Source organism: Neolamprologus multifasciatus, chromosome 1 (genome assembly GCF_963576455.1).
Source record: "Neolamprologus multifasciatus chromosome 1, fNeoMul1.2, whole genome shotgun sequence".
In the NCBI taxonomy this organism is placed as follows: domain Eukaryota; kingdom Metazoa; phylum Chordata; class Actinopteri; order Cichliformes; family Cichlidae; genus Neolamprologus; species Neolamprologus multifasciatus.
This window is the reverse complement of record NC_140439.1, coordinates 18735065-18751397: the sequence shown is the minus strand read 5'-3', so window position 1 is coordinate 18751397 and position 16333 is coordinate 18735065. Positions and strand designations below refer to the sequence as shown.

The 16333-nt window shown below is 40.5% G+C and overlaps 1 protein-coding gene across 2 annotated transcripts in view; it reads right to left on the bottom strand.

Moving 5' to 3' along the window:
* Positions 1-16333, bottom strand: part of dagla (diacylglycerol lipase, alpha) — a 46522-nt gene that overhangs the window by 11576 nt on the left and 18613 nt on the right. For both annotated transcript variants that reach the window (XM_085153721.1, XM_085153728.1), the window contains exons 2-16: positions 13545-13646; positions 13192-13403; positions 12940-13041; positions 12714-12852; positions 12476-12563; positions 11698-11832; positions 11525-11602; positions 10758-10882; positions 10260-10410; positions 8329-8412; positions 6731-6808; positions 6379-6459; positions 5970-6112; positions 276-344; positions 123-195 (exon numbers count right to left, since the gene is read on the bottom strand). In XM_085153721.1, the coding sequence (XP_085009847.1) occupies positions 123-195; positions 276-344; positions 5970-6112; positions 6379-6459; positions 6731-6808; positions 8329-8412; positions 10260-10410; positions 10758-10882; positions 11525-11602; positions 11698-11832; positions 12476-12563; positions 12714-12852; positions 12940-13041; positions 13192-13403; positions 13545-13639 (1653 nt within the window). In that variant the 5' untranslated portion in view covers positions 13640-13646. The remainder of the gene's footprint in view (positions 1-122; positions 196-275; positions 345-5969; positions 6113-6378; positions 6460-6730; positions 6809-8328; positions 8413-10259; positions 10411-10757; positions 10883-11524; positions 11603-11697; positions 11833-12475; positions 12564-12713; positions 12853-12939; positions 13042-13191; positions 13404-13544; positions 13647-16333) is intronic.

Genomic DNA, 16333 nt, shown 5'->3' with positions numbered 1-16333 from the left:
CTTTCTCTCATTACCGCATGCTTTTTGTGAAACAATCTCATTTGTTTTATGTTCCAGATGATTTCATACAGCAAATGCTCTACAAGTCTGTAATCTTCTATAACATCAAGAAGTTAAGTCACCTTTGGCTTGTTACTCTTTTGTAAAACTTCCAGAAGGTGGCGTCGGAAACCCTCTAGTTGTGACAGGCCAAGCCTATGACAGAAGGCTACTGTGGGTAATACTGCAGAAGGGTGAAGGTAACATGAGTATACTGATGTAGTAAAAGAGGATACCTTGGCACCAGGTCTTTCCCCAAAACTACGGATGACACAAACTCTTTGGAGTACTCCATGGCATCCTCACTGGGTGCATAAAAGGACAAAAAAAGAAGAAGTTAAATTACGGAGTACTGGATACACAGAGGGAAAATAATGGCACATAGTCTGCACGCTACATATTTACAGGATGCACTCTGTTTGACCATAATAAAATGCCCTGGTTGATATAACACTGCAAATCATGGGAGAAGATTTTAAGAAAATTAGAGACCATCTCGTGATGGGTTCACACCAGCTGCAACACCTGTGTGTTCTCAGACGTGCGTCGTCTTTCAATTCTGCCTTTACAGAATTCTGACGATACACACACTCCCTTGAGAGTGATGTCACCTGCCAAAGTCCTCAAAGCCACCTTTGTGGTGCTTACACTGCAGTTTATGTCCCCAGGAGCACATGACGTCATGAAGACGGAGAGAAAAACAGGAACACTCTGGAGGTTAAAAAGTCTACTGGTGATGCAGCTGGTAAACACGAACTACACGTCTTCAGAAGAAGCGCCCTTCCTGTTTGCCCATCTCTCCTTTAATATGTAAACCCGTGGATTTATCATTAACTGCACTTCTACAATTGATTTGCATGTGAACAGGTTACCGAAAAGAAGATAATGAAGGAGGCCTGCTTTTGGAAATGCACAATGGGTTTACTATGAATGAGCTGAATCCATGAAAACACAAAAACAGCAACTCAAAGCTTTGACTATGAGGGCAGTTACTGCCCACATAGTCATGTAGTCATAGTTTATTTGAAGAGTTTCAGTCAGGTTTCAGAGCTCATCACAGCACAGAAACAGCTTTAGTGAAGGTTACAAATGATCTTCTTATGGCCTCTGACAGTGGACTCATCTCTGTGCTTGTCCTTCTTGATCTTAGTGCAGCATTCGATACTGTTGACCATAATATCCTATTAGAGCGATTAGAACATGCTGTAGGTATTACAGGTATTGCACTGCAGTGGTTTGTATCATATCTATCTAATAGACTCCAATTTGTGCATGTAAATGGAGAGTCCTCTTCACACACTGAGGTTAATTATGGAGTTCCACAGGGTTCAGTGCTAGGACCAATTCTGTTTACATTATACATGCTTCCCCTAGGCAGCATCATTAGAAGACATAGCATACATTTTCACTGCTATGCAGATGACACCCAGCTCTATCTGTCCATGAAGCCAGATAACACACACCAATTAGTTAAACTGCAGGAATGTCTTAAAGACATAAAGACTTGGATGGCCACTAACTTTCTGCTTCTTAACTCAGATAAAACTGAGGTCATTGTACTCGGCGCTGAAAAGCTTAGAAATATGGTATCTAACCAGATTCTTACTCTGGATGGCATTACCTTGGCCTCCAGTAACACTGTGAGGAACCTTGGAGTCATTTTTGACCAGGATATGTCCTTCAACGCACATATTAAACAAATATGTAAGACTGCGTTCTTCCATCTCTAAAATTAGAAATATCCTGTCTCAGAGTGACGCTGAAAAACTAGTTCATGCATTTATTACTTCCAGGCTGGACTACTGCAATTCATTATTATCAGGATGTCCAAAAAACTCACTGAAAAGCCTTCAGTTAATCCAAAATGCTGCAGCAAGAGTACTGACAGGGACTAGAAAGAGAGAGCATATTTCTCCTGTTTTGGCTTCCCTTCATTGGCTTCCTGTTAAATCCAGAATTGAATTCAAAATCCTGCTCCTCACATACAAGGTCTTAAATAATCAGGCCCCATCTTATCTTAATGACCTTGTAGTACCATATCACCCTATTAGAGCACTTCGCTCTCGCTCTGCAGGCCTACTTGTTGTTCCTAGAGTATTTAAAAGTAGAATGGGAGGGAGAGCCTTCAGTTTTCAGGCCCCTCTTCTGTGGAACCAGCTTCCAGTTTGGATTCGGGAGACAGACACTATCTCTACTTTTAAGATTAGGCTTAAAACTTTCCTTTTTGCTAAAGCATATAGTTAGGGCTGGACCAGGTGACCCTGAATCCTCCCTTAGTTATGCTGCAATAGACGTAGGCTGCCGGGGGATTCCCATGATGCATTGAGTTTTTCCTTTCCAGTCACCTTTCTCACTCATTATGTGTTAACAGACCTCTCTGTATTGAATCGTATCTGTTATTAATCTCTGTCTCTCTTCCACAGCATGTCTTTTATCCTGTCTTCCTTCTCTCACCCCAACCGGTCGCAGCAGATGGCCGCCCCTCCCTGAGCCTGGTTCTGCCGGAGGTTTCTTCCTGTTAAAAGGGAGTTTTTCCTTCCCACTGTCGCCAAAGTGCTTGCTCATAGGGGGTCATATGATTGTTGGGCTTTTCTCTGTATCTATGAAGCGCCTTGAGGCGACATTTGTTGTGATTTGGCGCTATATAAATAAAATTGAATTGAATTACTCTTAAATAGTGATGTGATAGCCTATAGCATGTGACTAAACAGCACAATGTAAAGTTTTAATACAAAACCCCTTTTGAGTTTAAGGTTTAATGATTGGAAAATGGTTGCAAGTCTGATGAATTGAAAGTGCAGCTGTGCCACTGTGGAGTGTGCGCTCATTATGTGGCATACACCATATGTGCTGGAAAGCCTATGTTTATGCCACATTGGGGGAATGTAATAGCTAATTAGAGGCATTCATTTAGCATTCAGTGATGTAATTAATACTAAGAAAATTAATTTTTGATGCAAGAGTATATCATTGCAAGAATAATCAGATCATTCAGCTAAAAAGGATGTTCTCAGTTAATATAAATCCTGCAAGATCAGCTAGAGATACCATCCAGATACAGTTTACTGTATTATTTGTAGAAACAATACACGTTTATCATATTATTAACTTATATAGATGAGGAAAAAAAAAGCTTTTTCTTCCCCCCTCCCCTCAGGTACCTAAGTATATCCTAAGCATTACCCAGGAGCTTTTTTAAACACAGCTTTTCCAACCATCCTTGTTTTCCTATGGATGCTTACATTACTGTACTTTGCACATGGAAACAAAATTATTTCACAAAAAACAAACATTACAATGGTCAAAATTACTGCAGTCGTTTATTGTGGTTTTCAACAAGTCTCACATTCCCAGCCTATTCTTCTTTGGCGAATCTCTAAAGCTCCTTTGATTGTCTTCTGACACGGACCCTAACTTTCAGGAGGTATTTGTTCACCAGGAGCGGCGTATGTTTTGGGTCGTCGTGGTGTTGGAAGATGAAGCGATGACCCAGACCCAGTTTTGCTTCTGCCTGCTTCAGGTCTCCTTTAAAATCTTCACATATTCTTCTTTCATTGTGATTTCTTCCACCTCAACGAGATTCCCAGTTTCAGAGTCACTGAAACATCCCCACAGCATAACACTCTCACCACCATGTTTCACGGTGGAAACAGTGGTGTTTGGGTTGCACGGCTCTTGCTTCTTTCTCTAAACTGTGTGATTCTCAGTGAATTTCTTGATGAAACTTCTCATTCTGGTTCTTGATACTTAGAAACACTGTGATACCGTGAGCTGCCAAACCCCGCGCCCACCGAGTGGGGTGACGACAATATCCCATGAGGGGCAAAAAGCCCTTGGGAAAATTTGGACACAAACTATAACTTTAAAAGGGGCTTAATCTTTTTTTCCCTCATCTGCATACGTGTGGGCGACAAACAGTGCTTTAGTGGGGCTTATACTACTTTTACTCATGCTTTTCTTTAGCCACCCCTCTTCTGTGCAATCTTGTGACAGCAGTTTAAGAACTGCCATGTGTCGCGATGATTTTAACAGAATACTAAAAGGTGCACTGCAGCATTTAATTTCCTCTTGGTACAAACTTCCTCCCAGTACAATTTGCATAGCAAACAGTTATCCAGCTGCATGGTGGTATGCAGTGTTAACTGTGCACAGTCAAAATAAAAGTCAACTCTGAACCACTGGACCAAAAATAGGCTACATCGTTGCAAAAAAAGATGATATGAAAGTATAAATCACAGCTTTGGGGTAATTGTCCACAGTAAAATGCACCACCTTGCACCTACACTTAAAGGAGAATATAATTCTTCTCAGACTGAGGAACGAGACTTCCTGAGGGGATGGGTAAAAGAAAGAAAATGTTTATAGCAATGTCCATCTCTGCAGATCTGCTACATACGCCAGGTCTATCATCATTTTTCAAATAATTCAGTAACTGTGAAAACTGTGACAGGATTACACAAAATTTAGTAGAAATCTGTAGCTGCATCCATCAAAGCTGCGTTTCATCTACCAGAATGTCAATCAGGATACCTGCTTCCTCTGATCTGTTTCAGGAAGATACTCTGACCAATCAGTGGCAAATAAAGTAGGATTTAAAACCACAATTCCTCAAGCCCAGAAAGCAAATCCTCAAACGTGCCTGAAGGCCATTTACTGCACATATTTCCCCAGTAATTTCTCACCGCTTTCCTGTCCTAAAAAGCAACCCCCCCAAATAAATGTCTCTTGGTTTAGCCTCAAAATATTGGTTTATATTTCCTCTTTCATCTAGCTCTCCCCTGAACGAGTTTGAGAGTGAAAGAGTTTGGGCTTCTACTTCCGATTCACCTGCTCTCTCTTCACTGTTTGTTTGCCTCTACAATTAAATAAGGTTTAAAGAAAAAAAAAAAAAAGGAATCCAGGAAAAACTGACAAAAAACAAACTGGACCACTTTGCTCATTCTGATATTGTTAAAATCACAAGAAATTTCTCAGCTCTGTTGAGAAATAATGTGAGTAATAGCATTGGTATGTATTGCGAAAGACGACCCAGAACAACATGAAAAAGACCTACTTGATAAAAATCTTCTTGGATTTATGCCTAAATTTAAAGTAATTCCTTATGACCTGCTTGTTATTGGTTTATAAAAATGGATTGTAAGCATTAAAGAGAAAGTGTTTCTGTCACACATCATGAGCATCCGATTTTTTAACTCACATGTGATAGGGGAAAAAACCCCAAATAAAAAAAACTAAACAAAACACAAACCCCTCCCTGCAAAGAGATTTAAGCCAAAGCCAAAGGGAAACAGCACAGAAATAAAATAATTTCTTATTTTATATAATTAAAATAATTGACCAACTTGTATCAAAATGTCAGAAACAACTGGAAAAAAAAACAAGGATTTCTGTCAGTAAAAAAAGAAAGAAAAAAAGAGTCACTGGCTTTGCTGTATGCAGGCCAGTAGCATTTGCACGAGTAGTCAACCCCAATGGCCACTGGAAGCACAGGGGGAAAAAAACCCTGCTGCGATGGAAAAACTTCATATTAAGTATTAAGTAAAAGTTTTTTCATTCCTCTGCACAGTGCCAGCACAGATGAGTTTTCAATCAGAAACTGACCGAATGAGAGACGCAAACTGCTTGGAAAACGAGATCGCAGCAATGGTAGAGGAGATTGATGCCAGCCGACATGTATTCTTGGGTGAGGTATATATAGCTGGCTGAAAATTATGTATCCATGGTTTTCTGCCATACTCAAGATCACTTTTATAAATGAGCCCCCAAGTAAACAAGCAAGCGGGAGTGAAACTAAACATGTGACAGACTTGTGAACATTACCAGTGACAAAAAAAACAAAACAAAACAAAAACACGCTTTAAGTAACTTCCTTTGTAATGCATTCACACCGTAGTACTGATACTCTGGGATTGGGATCCAGATTGACTCACCTAAGAAGGCCACCGGGTGGAGAGTAAGAGTAGCAGTGAAGTGTTGGGTACTGAGGTCTCAGCAGGAAGGAGAGAATAGCAGCAGTGCCTGCACCAAGAGAATGCCCGACTATCACCAGCCCATAATGCATGGTGCCCTTGTTCTGTGTGAGACAGCGAGAGTCGTTACATTCACAAGAGCACACTTGTTACCACAGCGAAGACAATCACTTAAAGAAATTGCCTCTGTTGCTGCTTGCCAAATAAATTGTTGTATACACTACAGCCAATATTGCGGTAATGTTACGCAGCCAGTGTGGCCTTGACTAAAGTACTACAGTGACGCCAATAAAAATACACTGTACAAATTCTTATAAAAAGGATCATCATTCAGCCTGCCATACTTTACACAGTATACTGAGTCATGTACCAAGTCTCGTCCAAAAGCTTGAGACAAGATCATTTCCTGCTCCAGTTTCTTCTTAATGTATTCTGCTGAGTAAACCATTCCCTGGGAGGAAAGAGAGAAAGGGGGGGGATTCAGTGGATGGAAGATGATGAGCGAGAAAGAAATATGCACAGGAAGTCTGTGTCATCGCTCCCTCATTAAAACACCCAAAGTAATTATTCTATTATTAACAACGTAAATGACCTTTGGAGTATAGGATGTACTTTGCTTGTTGAAAGTGCACCACGGAGAACACAGGAAAGTTAAAAGAGAAAATCTCATGAGACTGTAACGCTGAGATGATGTATCATAGGCGAGTCGTTTAATTTCTGACCTTGTGGCCAAGCCAGGTGCCTTGCTGTTCCTCGACAGGCAAACGTTCAGAGTCCCCCGTCAGATCAGTCAGGGCGTCCTGATCCGCAAAAGGCAAATTCAAATGTGACAACAGCACAAAGCAGAATACCACAAGTGGAGGTGGGGATCATAAAAAAAGAACACCTTAATAATAAAAGATGCCAAACTATGTACAGGAATGAAAAAAGTCATTATAGTCCCCTCTGAAAACGTGACTATTTGTTATATAACTGTACGTGGATACACCAAGAGCGGTAAGACTGTAAGCTCACAGATATTACATGATTAAAGTGTCTGACTCACTTCAACTTTATATTTAAGAAGTCACGATTGCGATAACGTTTCATCACTTCCATTAACAACAAAAAAAATGATGATTTGAACCACAGAACCATTTCTCAAACACGCAGACAGTCCTGATGTGCCACTTCTGCTGTTGCAAAAGCAGCTCAACTACTCTATTTATTAACAAAAAAGTTTCAGTGTCAGTTATCCATTTTAAAATATGCAAATACTGTATTTTTTCTGAATGCAAGGTACATTCTTGAATTACACCCTCTCCTGCAGAGACTGCACTAAACACCTGCATGATCAGGTGCAAGCTCAAACTAATCAGTATATAGATAGTCTACAGGATTGGCAAAAACACCAGGTATGAAAATAAAGCAAAGGTTAAGTGCCTTAAACCTGCGTTGCAGAAGCCACCAGGGGGCAACGCCTACAGTTGCAAAAAAGAAAAAAGAAAAAATAAGACTTGCAATTCTTTACAAGTCAACAGGAAACCAGCTTTCCAACTTGACCTCTGGAAACAACTGTCTGCTTATATTATGGACTCGGTCACTCCTTTTTGGTCCTTTTTTAAATATGTTTCAGACTGGAGGACTGTACACGGTACATTAGCCAATGAGCTCATTGTTAGCAAGTGCAGGTGTGGTTTCACAATCAGACCTGCCTCTCTCTGACTACATCTGGTTTCGAAACATAAAGATGGATTGAGCACCCTTATCTCCAGGCTTCAAAAATGAATGAGTGGCATCACAGTAGCGACATCCATCTTTTATAACAGTGTATGAAAATAATGCTGCAGTAATCATTCGGGATTCTGCATGTTCATAAACACTGCAAATGCTTCTTTAATCTTTGTGGCGTTCTTGTAAATGTTCCACTCTGCATGCGTCCTTGTTTGTTACACTGATAAACTGGATGTTTTTGGCTAGCTGGGAGCAAAGCTCAATGGGATGAGTAGTGAGCTGCCTCTTAAAAGCCAATTTGCTTTTATTATAAAACCATGATTAATCTCTCAGCTGATGGTTCAGTTCAGTTTTAACACTGCTCAGGAATTTTCACAAATGCTTATGTAAAAAAAGCGGATAAGACATTTATCTCTGAAGGTGGACAGTCCTGTTTCTGCTCTATGTGAGAAAAGGTGTAGGAGTTTGAGAACACTCAACCATGAGAACTTCACCTGCTTTGGAGGTGGTGTTGTTGTGAGGAACTGAAGAGAATGGGGTCGGACAATATTTTGAGAGCCTTAGAGAAAGATTTAAATAATCACAGAAATTTAAGAAAGAAAGTCACCTTTGGAGAAAGAGTTCCTCTGATACTGATGACAACTTTCTTTTTTTCGTGATCCACTGCCACAAAAAATGGAGTCTCGTAAACCTGTATGAAAGATGCAGATTGAAGCAGAGCGCACAGTGAAAACTGGTTAGAACGTGAGAGGATCGTGAGTGGAGGGCTAAGAGTTGTGCATCACTGTTTCACTTGGAGCCCAGCAACCACAGCACAGTCATTGTCATCAAACCTTTCTACTTGGCACAGTGCATGCTCATAAAAGAAATTTATAGATGGAAAGTCAGCGCAGGCTGGCTGCACTCTGCATTACAAATCATCGATGTGTTATAGCTCAACTGCTAGTTTGAGAGCTGCTGGAATTTAAACAAACATAATTATGATGAAAATTAATTTTCACTGTCATTAGGAAACTAATCAAACAACTACTTTTTCCTAAACTGTTTTGCAAGACATGAGTTTAAAGCAGAGTATTGGGGACCAATGCATAACTGGAGTGTAATTAATTCCACTAAGAGCCAAAGTGGACCTACTGTAAGAAAATACTGGCAGCGGCCAGTGGCACCCCTCAGCCTCCGAGTGGATGCACCAGTGGTATGAATTTCAAAATCCTGCTTTGCGTTCAAAATCCTAATTCTCAAGTTATTGCATTCACAAGGTTTTCAGAAAACCTGACCTTTGACCTTGAGGTTGAGGTGCCTAAGATTTGAACTCGTCAGAGCTTTTTTGATACCATACACCTATGGTATCAATTTGAAACTCCTATGTTGTTTTGTTCTCGAGTTATTGCATGCACAAACTTGGGTGTCAACATCGCCCGCCCAGCAGGATGACGATAATACCCACCAGCTGTAAGAAAGCAAAATACTTTATGTTGTGTGTTTGACTTGCAAACTTATTGCAAATCTATTTTTTTTTAATTATTTGGAATTAGGGCAGCATGGTGGCGCTTACTGTGAAGTGCCAACATGGTTGGCACTTCACAGTAAGGTCCAAAGTTTTAATCCACTCTGATGCCTTTCTGTGTGGAGTTAGGTACTCTTACTTCCTCCTACAGTCCATGCATGGCATTAGCTTAACTGACTATGCTAAACTGACTGCAGGTGTGGTTGTGGGCAGGAGTGGCCCCGCAACAGATTGGCCTCCCTCCGAGGGTGTACCCTGCCTCTCATCCTATGATAGCTGGGAAAGGCTTTCAGCCCCTGAAACCTTCATTTAGATAAGCATCAAAGAAAATGAATGGATGAACAGATGGACACAGAACTACATTTGTGGCTGTGAAATTAAGGCCTTAGAGTCCATCCAGTAGTGTTTATGCACCACCTCAATTGCCTTATTACATAAAACAGTTTTTCAAAACAAATCTACATCTGAAGCAGAAAAGCCACCAACATGTTACACGACACAGGGTTTAAACAAACTGTCAGCGTTACTTTCCTTGTCAGGAAGGAACGCAGTTGTTGCTCTGCTGTCACTACATTAACAGCTAAAATGCATGTTCTCCATCCACATAATGAACTGAAGCAAAGTGTGACAAGTACATGAAGTAAATTATGATGTAGGGTGGGTGTTGTTTTTTATGCTGTGAGCAGAAATGCTGTACCGAGCACATTAATGGCACACTTCCCCTCTACAGCTGCACGTTAAGATTCTGTGCATGACAGTCTTGAGCAGAATCAGTGACAGGCTTTACATTGTTCATCATCTCCTGAAAACACACTTCAGTTACTGCAGAGGATGTTGACAGATCTCAACATATATGTTGCAAAAACTATCAAACACACAAAACGGATAAAAATCATGGCCAAAACCACAAAATAAATCAACTAAATAATAAGCGGAAAGCTCCTACTATTTGATTGTCTATATCAGTCCTTTAGGGCATTGTGAGCTCTAAAACACTGATTGCACCTTTAATTATTTACTTGGTCACTTACAGCATCGTGGCAGGAAGTGTAGACAATGTGGACCTGCTTGAGGTCATTATCCAGGAAGTGCCTGCGTATGGCCAGGACATTACAGCCGCAACAATTGTCCTCTTCCACTGTCACGGACTGAGACAGCCGAGATCCAGACACAGATGTACAGCTGTCCAAAAACAGGAAAATGAGAAGAAAACAGGATGTCAACCAAAGGAAGAACAAATCATTGTTTAAAAAAAATAAATAGGTGAAAGAGACACGAGAGAAATACAGTACGTTGGTAAGATTACAGGGATATAATTAGTATCCCAATGCAGGCAATCTGGATATGAGTATGTGATTAATTCTACATTGCTTGTGCCAGTGAGTGGGTCTAAGTAGAGTGGTATTGTCTCAGTGGATTACCACTTGGCAAGTGTTGACGCATGTGAAATTTGATCCGCACTGGAAAGGTTCAAGAGACACAGAAACCAAATAGATCAAAACTGTGCGGGTGTATGTTTGAGTGCTTACGGGCAGGAGCTGGCGAGGCGGCACAGCCCACAGGCAGGCTTCCTCATCAGGTACATGGGCCAACCATAAGCAGCCAGGGCAAAGAGCATATAATAGCACACATCCTTGTACATGTTCATCTCAGCCTGAGAGAGGAAAAGGCAGACAGATGGACAAACACAAACACACACACACACCCGCTTGCATCAGAGCAACTTGAGACATCATTGAGATCTTCAAATATTATTTCAGTTGAGCACATACTGTGTTTGCTGTTGGTGTGGTATGTTTGCGAGCAGACACACTAACAGTGAGACACGTATACTGTTCACGCTGCAGAAAAAAATTCTGTCACACCAAGAGTTCTCATGGGACTAATCGTTGAACATGATGCAAAACCACTGTGCCCCCCACCATGTACACTGAAATATAAACAAAGCTGTGATTTATGTAGCCAATATCTAAGGGATGCTGAGACTACATCTTAATTTGTCACAATTTCTTCCATTGTCATTTGAACTGAAACACCTTGAGAAAAATAACGGCATCCTGTGAAACCTTTATTATAATTGCCCTCTCTTTGTGCAACATGTGCAATAACTTTGCATTGACAAAACATCTTTCAAGGGTAAATATGACTCAGGAGAGTTTTAAAGAACAAGAAATGTATGTCAAATTTCTGCAATGATTTTATCAATTCTAACTTTCATAAGAGTCCATGTGGTTTGGAATGGGATTTAAAAACAGAAGTCAACTTTTTGAAAGTGCGTCACACAGAAGAAACTCACCGAGTTCTTGAGGTCCAGGTATCTAGTGTTACGAGTGACAGGCATTCCTGATAAGAAGGCTAAAATGTCATTGTTGGCCTTTGGAAGAAAACCAACAAAGACATTATTAAGATCAGAGTATTTAGAAACATTTTAAACTACATATTTTTGCATATTAAAATAGACAGTAATACCTGGTCCAGGATAGATGATCTCTTAGACCTCTGTCTCTGGCGGAGCAGTACCAGACCAGCAATAATGTCACTAGGCACAATGTCCAGGTCTCTGAAGAACTCTGCAAAAAGGCTGGCCACCTCTGAATACGCATCCTGAAGGAAGAAGCATAGATCAGAGAATGCTGGAACTACAAAAGCCAGCAAAGGATGCATGTTGTTCAGACTACACACTATTGCCAGTAATGACCAGAAAGGCGTAGAGACCAAAAATTAATGTCTCTGATGTCATAATCAGGTAAACACAGATTCAGATCACTGGTGAGGTTTTTGATTAATACTAATACCTTATACCAACTGATGAATACATGAATACATGATCATAACCAGGTTTTTATTATCAGTCACATGGCCACCTATCCACTGGAGCTACCTACTCGCCAATGAACTGTATCGTTAAATGTGTTCACAATTCTTTCTTTTTTTTATTTCATGACTTAAGATGTGCCAGGATTGTAATCAGAAATACAAACAAATCTCTTCACTGTACATGAGATTAGCTTTTTGATGGCAGCTTGTTATCTAGAATTAATTTATTTCACATTTTTATTTCACATTAAAAGCTTAATGTCACTGGTAAGCAGCTGAGCAGAGCAGCTCTATGCCACAGTCAAGATTAATCCAGTCAGGGCTTATTCTAATGACCGTCTTACTGAACATTATACACAAGCAGTGGTTTTATTCCTTTATATTTTCTAACTCAAGGAAAAAATGTTAAGTGTTTTGTTTTGCGACTCACCGATTGTGTATCTTGGGCTCTTGTGCAGCACATGAAAAACTTTAGTCTCCTGCTCCAGCTGCTGGCTTGGCCTTCCTCTAGCCTGTGTCTAATCAAGGGGGGGAAAAAAAGAAGTTCTCTCACAATTGAACTAGTGTTCGAAAAAAAAAAGAAAAAGAAATGTGGTGAAATCTGATAGGTAAAATCTAGCAAATATAACAAAGAGATTAGCGTTTCGACCCCAGCAGCCTGTTGATACCTGAGCGTGTAAGTAGTGAGGTTGCGCTGACGCCGACGGGTTGCCTTCAGCTTGACAAAAGTCCGACCCGTGGGATCAAAAGTACACATGAGGGTAATGCAAACGCTGAAAATTACCAGCCAGTTGCATACAACAATTCCTGCAGAGAATATTAAAACATTATTCAAACAAAACCCCTTTTTACTTAAACCTTTCTCATTCTCCTTTATATCCACGTTTCACTCACCCAAAGCCAAGTTTTTGGCAGTGACATCAGAGCACGGTTTGTAATACTGGACAAGCCAGGCAATGCCCACGACAGCATACACGAGCTCAACCAACAGAATAGCTGGAGAGAAAAAGAGGGAGAGTGTGTGAGGACACTCATGATCAATTAGTAAATGTAAAAACTATACAAACTAAACAAAAAAGTAACGCACCACTTTCAATCATACAAAGCCCCAAAAAACCAAAAACTTTACATCTCAGCATGTCTTACCTAGCCGTATGTAAAGGACATACTGTACAGCTTCCCTGGGCTGTGTGTACAAAATGCTGCCCCTCATGCTCAACCACATGATGGCGCTCTCACATATAAGGCAGCTGACCAGGATGCCCAGGTACCCTCGGCCATGGTCCACCAGGGTTTCCGAACAGGACTTGTCTGAGCCATATGGAAGGCCGAACACAACTACAGACAGAACCACCAACCTAAAAGACCAGAGTAAGGAAGCAATCTCACAGACGCTTTTCTTCAGAGATCTACAAACCAAACACTGAAAAGTTAAGACCCAAAAAATAAATAAATAAATAAATAATAATGTCATTTCTGCTGAAGAAACACTGACTCACCATATGCAGTGTAACAAAAACAGGAAGAGGGCGGGCAGCACCAGGTCATCACTGCCAACTGACCAGCGCCGCCGAAACATCACCATTCCAGGCATCACTGCCCTGCAGGAAAACCAAAAGGAGAGAGGAAACATCAGGGAAAGGAACTCTGCTTCATTTTTAATTCACTACGTCTAATTCAGTCAGCATCACCTTGCACGGTGCACAGTATACAGGAAATTTCTGTCTTTAGCTTCAAAAAAGCAGAGCCACAATGAAAACTCTAAACCAACAATGAACACAACACAACACATGCATCTCTGAACTAAACAGCATTCAGATCATGCCAAGCTCAGCATCAGCAGCCACACAGGGAAGTTTCTTTGTCCTGAATCCCCCACCCCACTCCCGCCCCGGTTTCTTAAATGCACTGCATGCTAAAAGTGAAGAAGGGCTGTGGAGATAATAACACAACAGACTTTTCACCGAGGGGGAAGAGTGACAGATAATGGAAGGTAGAGACGAGGAGATCGAGTGGGTGAGGGAGGGTGCAGTGTACGTGTAAGACTTGATGTATAAAAAGGAAGAAAACCAGCTGGAACATATGATGTCACCATTCTGGTTGTAGCCATGTGAAAGAACATCTTTTATGTTATTCGGGGTCCTCCTTTGTTGCACAAGTACTGCAAGATTACTCAAGCTGCTTTGGGCTAAACTGAAATAAACTAAAAGCAGTGGAGGGAGGTAGAGGGCGACGCAGCTTTCAGTCAAAGAAAATATGCCATCCATTATGACAAAACCATTAACTGTAGTACATCTATCAGTGTAGTGAGTGACTTAATAACTTATGAAGTGAAATATAGTTTTAAGTTTTCTTATTGGTCCCGTTCCAGCCCTCCTCTGCCTTTTAGTATTGTTTCAGAACATTTGTTTGAGTTATTGAGAAACTGGCAGCACCTCCCGAGATCACCTTTAAAAAAGCACAGCAACAATAGCTGATAAAGTCTTATTGAATCGTGACACCAAAAAATAGCAGAGAAAATTGCATTATATCCTGCTTAAAGGTTAACGTAGGAATGTGCAAAGAGATCCAGCTTGCCAAGAATAACTACTGCAGCAAAAAGTACAGTTGGATCATAAATGAACACAATGGGTTGACAACTCAAATGAATCACAGAAAGCATGCATGTGTACTAATGCAATAAAGTTTGTTCTAGTGGCAACCAGTCAGATTGGACCGAGTACAGGCACAACAAATTGGTGGTGCAACAAAATTCTTCATTTGGCGTTCCTTTGTTAATATTTTCCAAGTTTTTTCACACCTCTGTTTCCTGACTTTTTATGTGTGGTTGTAGCTTTGCACATGACTTCTGCTTCACTCCAGTTAAAGTTAACTGGAGAAAATGCTTACAAATGTTTTTTGCTTGATCATGTAGTGCCACAACCGTCGTACTGTTAGATCTTTAAGGTAAAGTCGATGCATGCATCCACCGCATGCATCCACCACTGTCACTTTAACAAGGTGTCGAAAATACAGTTTAAGAACATTAAAAGAAAAGCTCCCTCTCTGCTGAACACTGACACTGCAAATAATCACATTTCACAGTGTCCTCTCAAATACGGCCTTTTTACTGTAAACAACAAAGAAGTATGCACCTAAAAGCTTCTTGACCTAATAATGATGATCAACTCACGGATATTATTTTCTGAAAGGACTTCCTTTTAACAGAGATTATCAAAAGTTGTTGCTGTCTTGCACTAAAATGAATAAGGATTTTAAAAGAAGAAGGGGAAAAAATCCATCAGCACTAATAATCTTAAGTGGTATTATAGAAGGGTAACTGTCAAATTAAATGTCAAAGACTTGAAGACAAGTAGCCTCTTCAGTGATCGTCAAAATAGTTTACTCCCATGCATTTTCCCTCTTTCATCCAATTCAGGACCGCAAGGGTGCTGGAGCCTATCCTAGCAGTGATGGCAGGGCACCCTGGAGAGGTCGCCAATCAGCCACAAGGCTAATGAAGAGAACCGCCATTTAGCCCAACCCCATCCCTGTTTTGGGGTGGTGGGAGGAAGTGAGTGCACTCGGAGAGAACCCACTCTTTCATATCAAAATACTACAAGTGTTATAATGACTTCCTACTGTAGTTCAGCGCGTCACAATTAAAATGAGCCATCCAGCTAAGCTCAAGTTGTGAAATAAGCTTGAAATATAAAAAATTCTTTTGCATACAACATACAGTTTGTTTGTGATTTTTACTTCAAAAAGAATCCACCTAATTACCTGTGAAGGAAGAAATCAAAGAAGAAGAAAAAAAGCCATTCATTGAGCCATTTGTGCAACCACCTACATAGCTCTCAGCAGGGATGTGTAGTATTACACAAAACACTGACATTTTCTCTGTGCAGATCTGGAGGCCTTTTTTTGTTAGACAAAACCTTCACTATTCTCTTACTGCACAAGCAGTAACACAAGAAACACTGTTGTCAGAATGGATTCCCATGCCCCCTTCTCCTCTTTTAAGTCTGACGGACCTTTAACTCAGAATAAAATTTAGGCTATTCGCAGTCTAATAGTTTAACAATAGAGAGATAAAAGTTCTCCCTTGTGTTCATGTTAAATCTACTTCAAACTAAATTAGTCTTTTACATCAATTTCCAGCTCCATATTCCAATAAGGAAAAGCATAATAGGCCCTCATCTCAGACTTTTCTACACCTTTATTCAGTAATGAGATCTCCCATTTGGTCCGTGGATAAGTACCCTTTGAGCTTAAACACCTGCACTGATTTGCATTGTCTGAATATAGA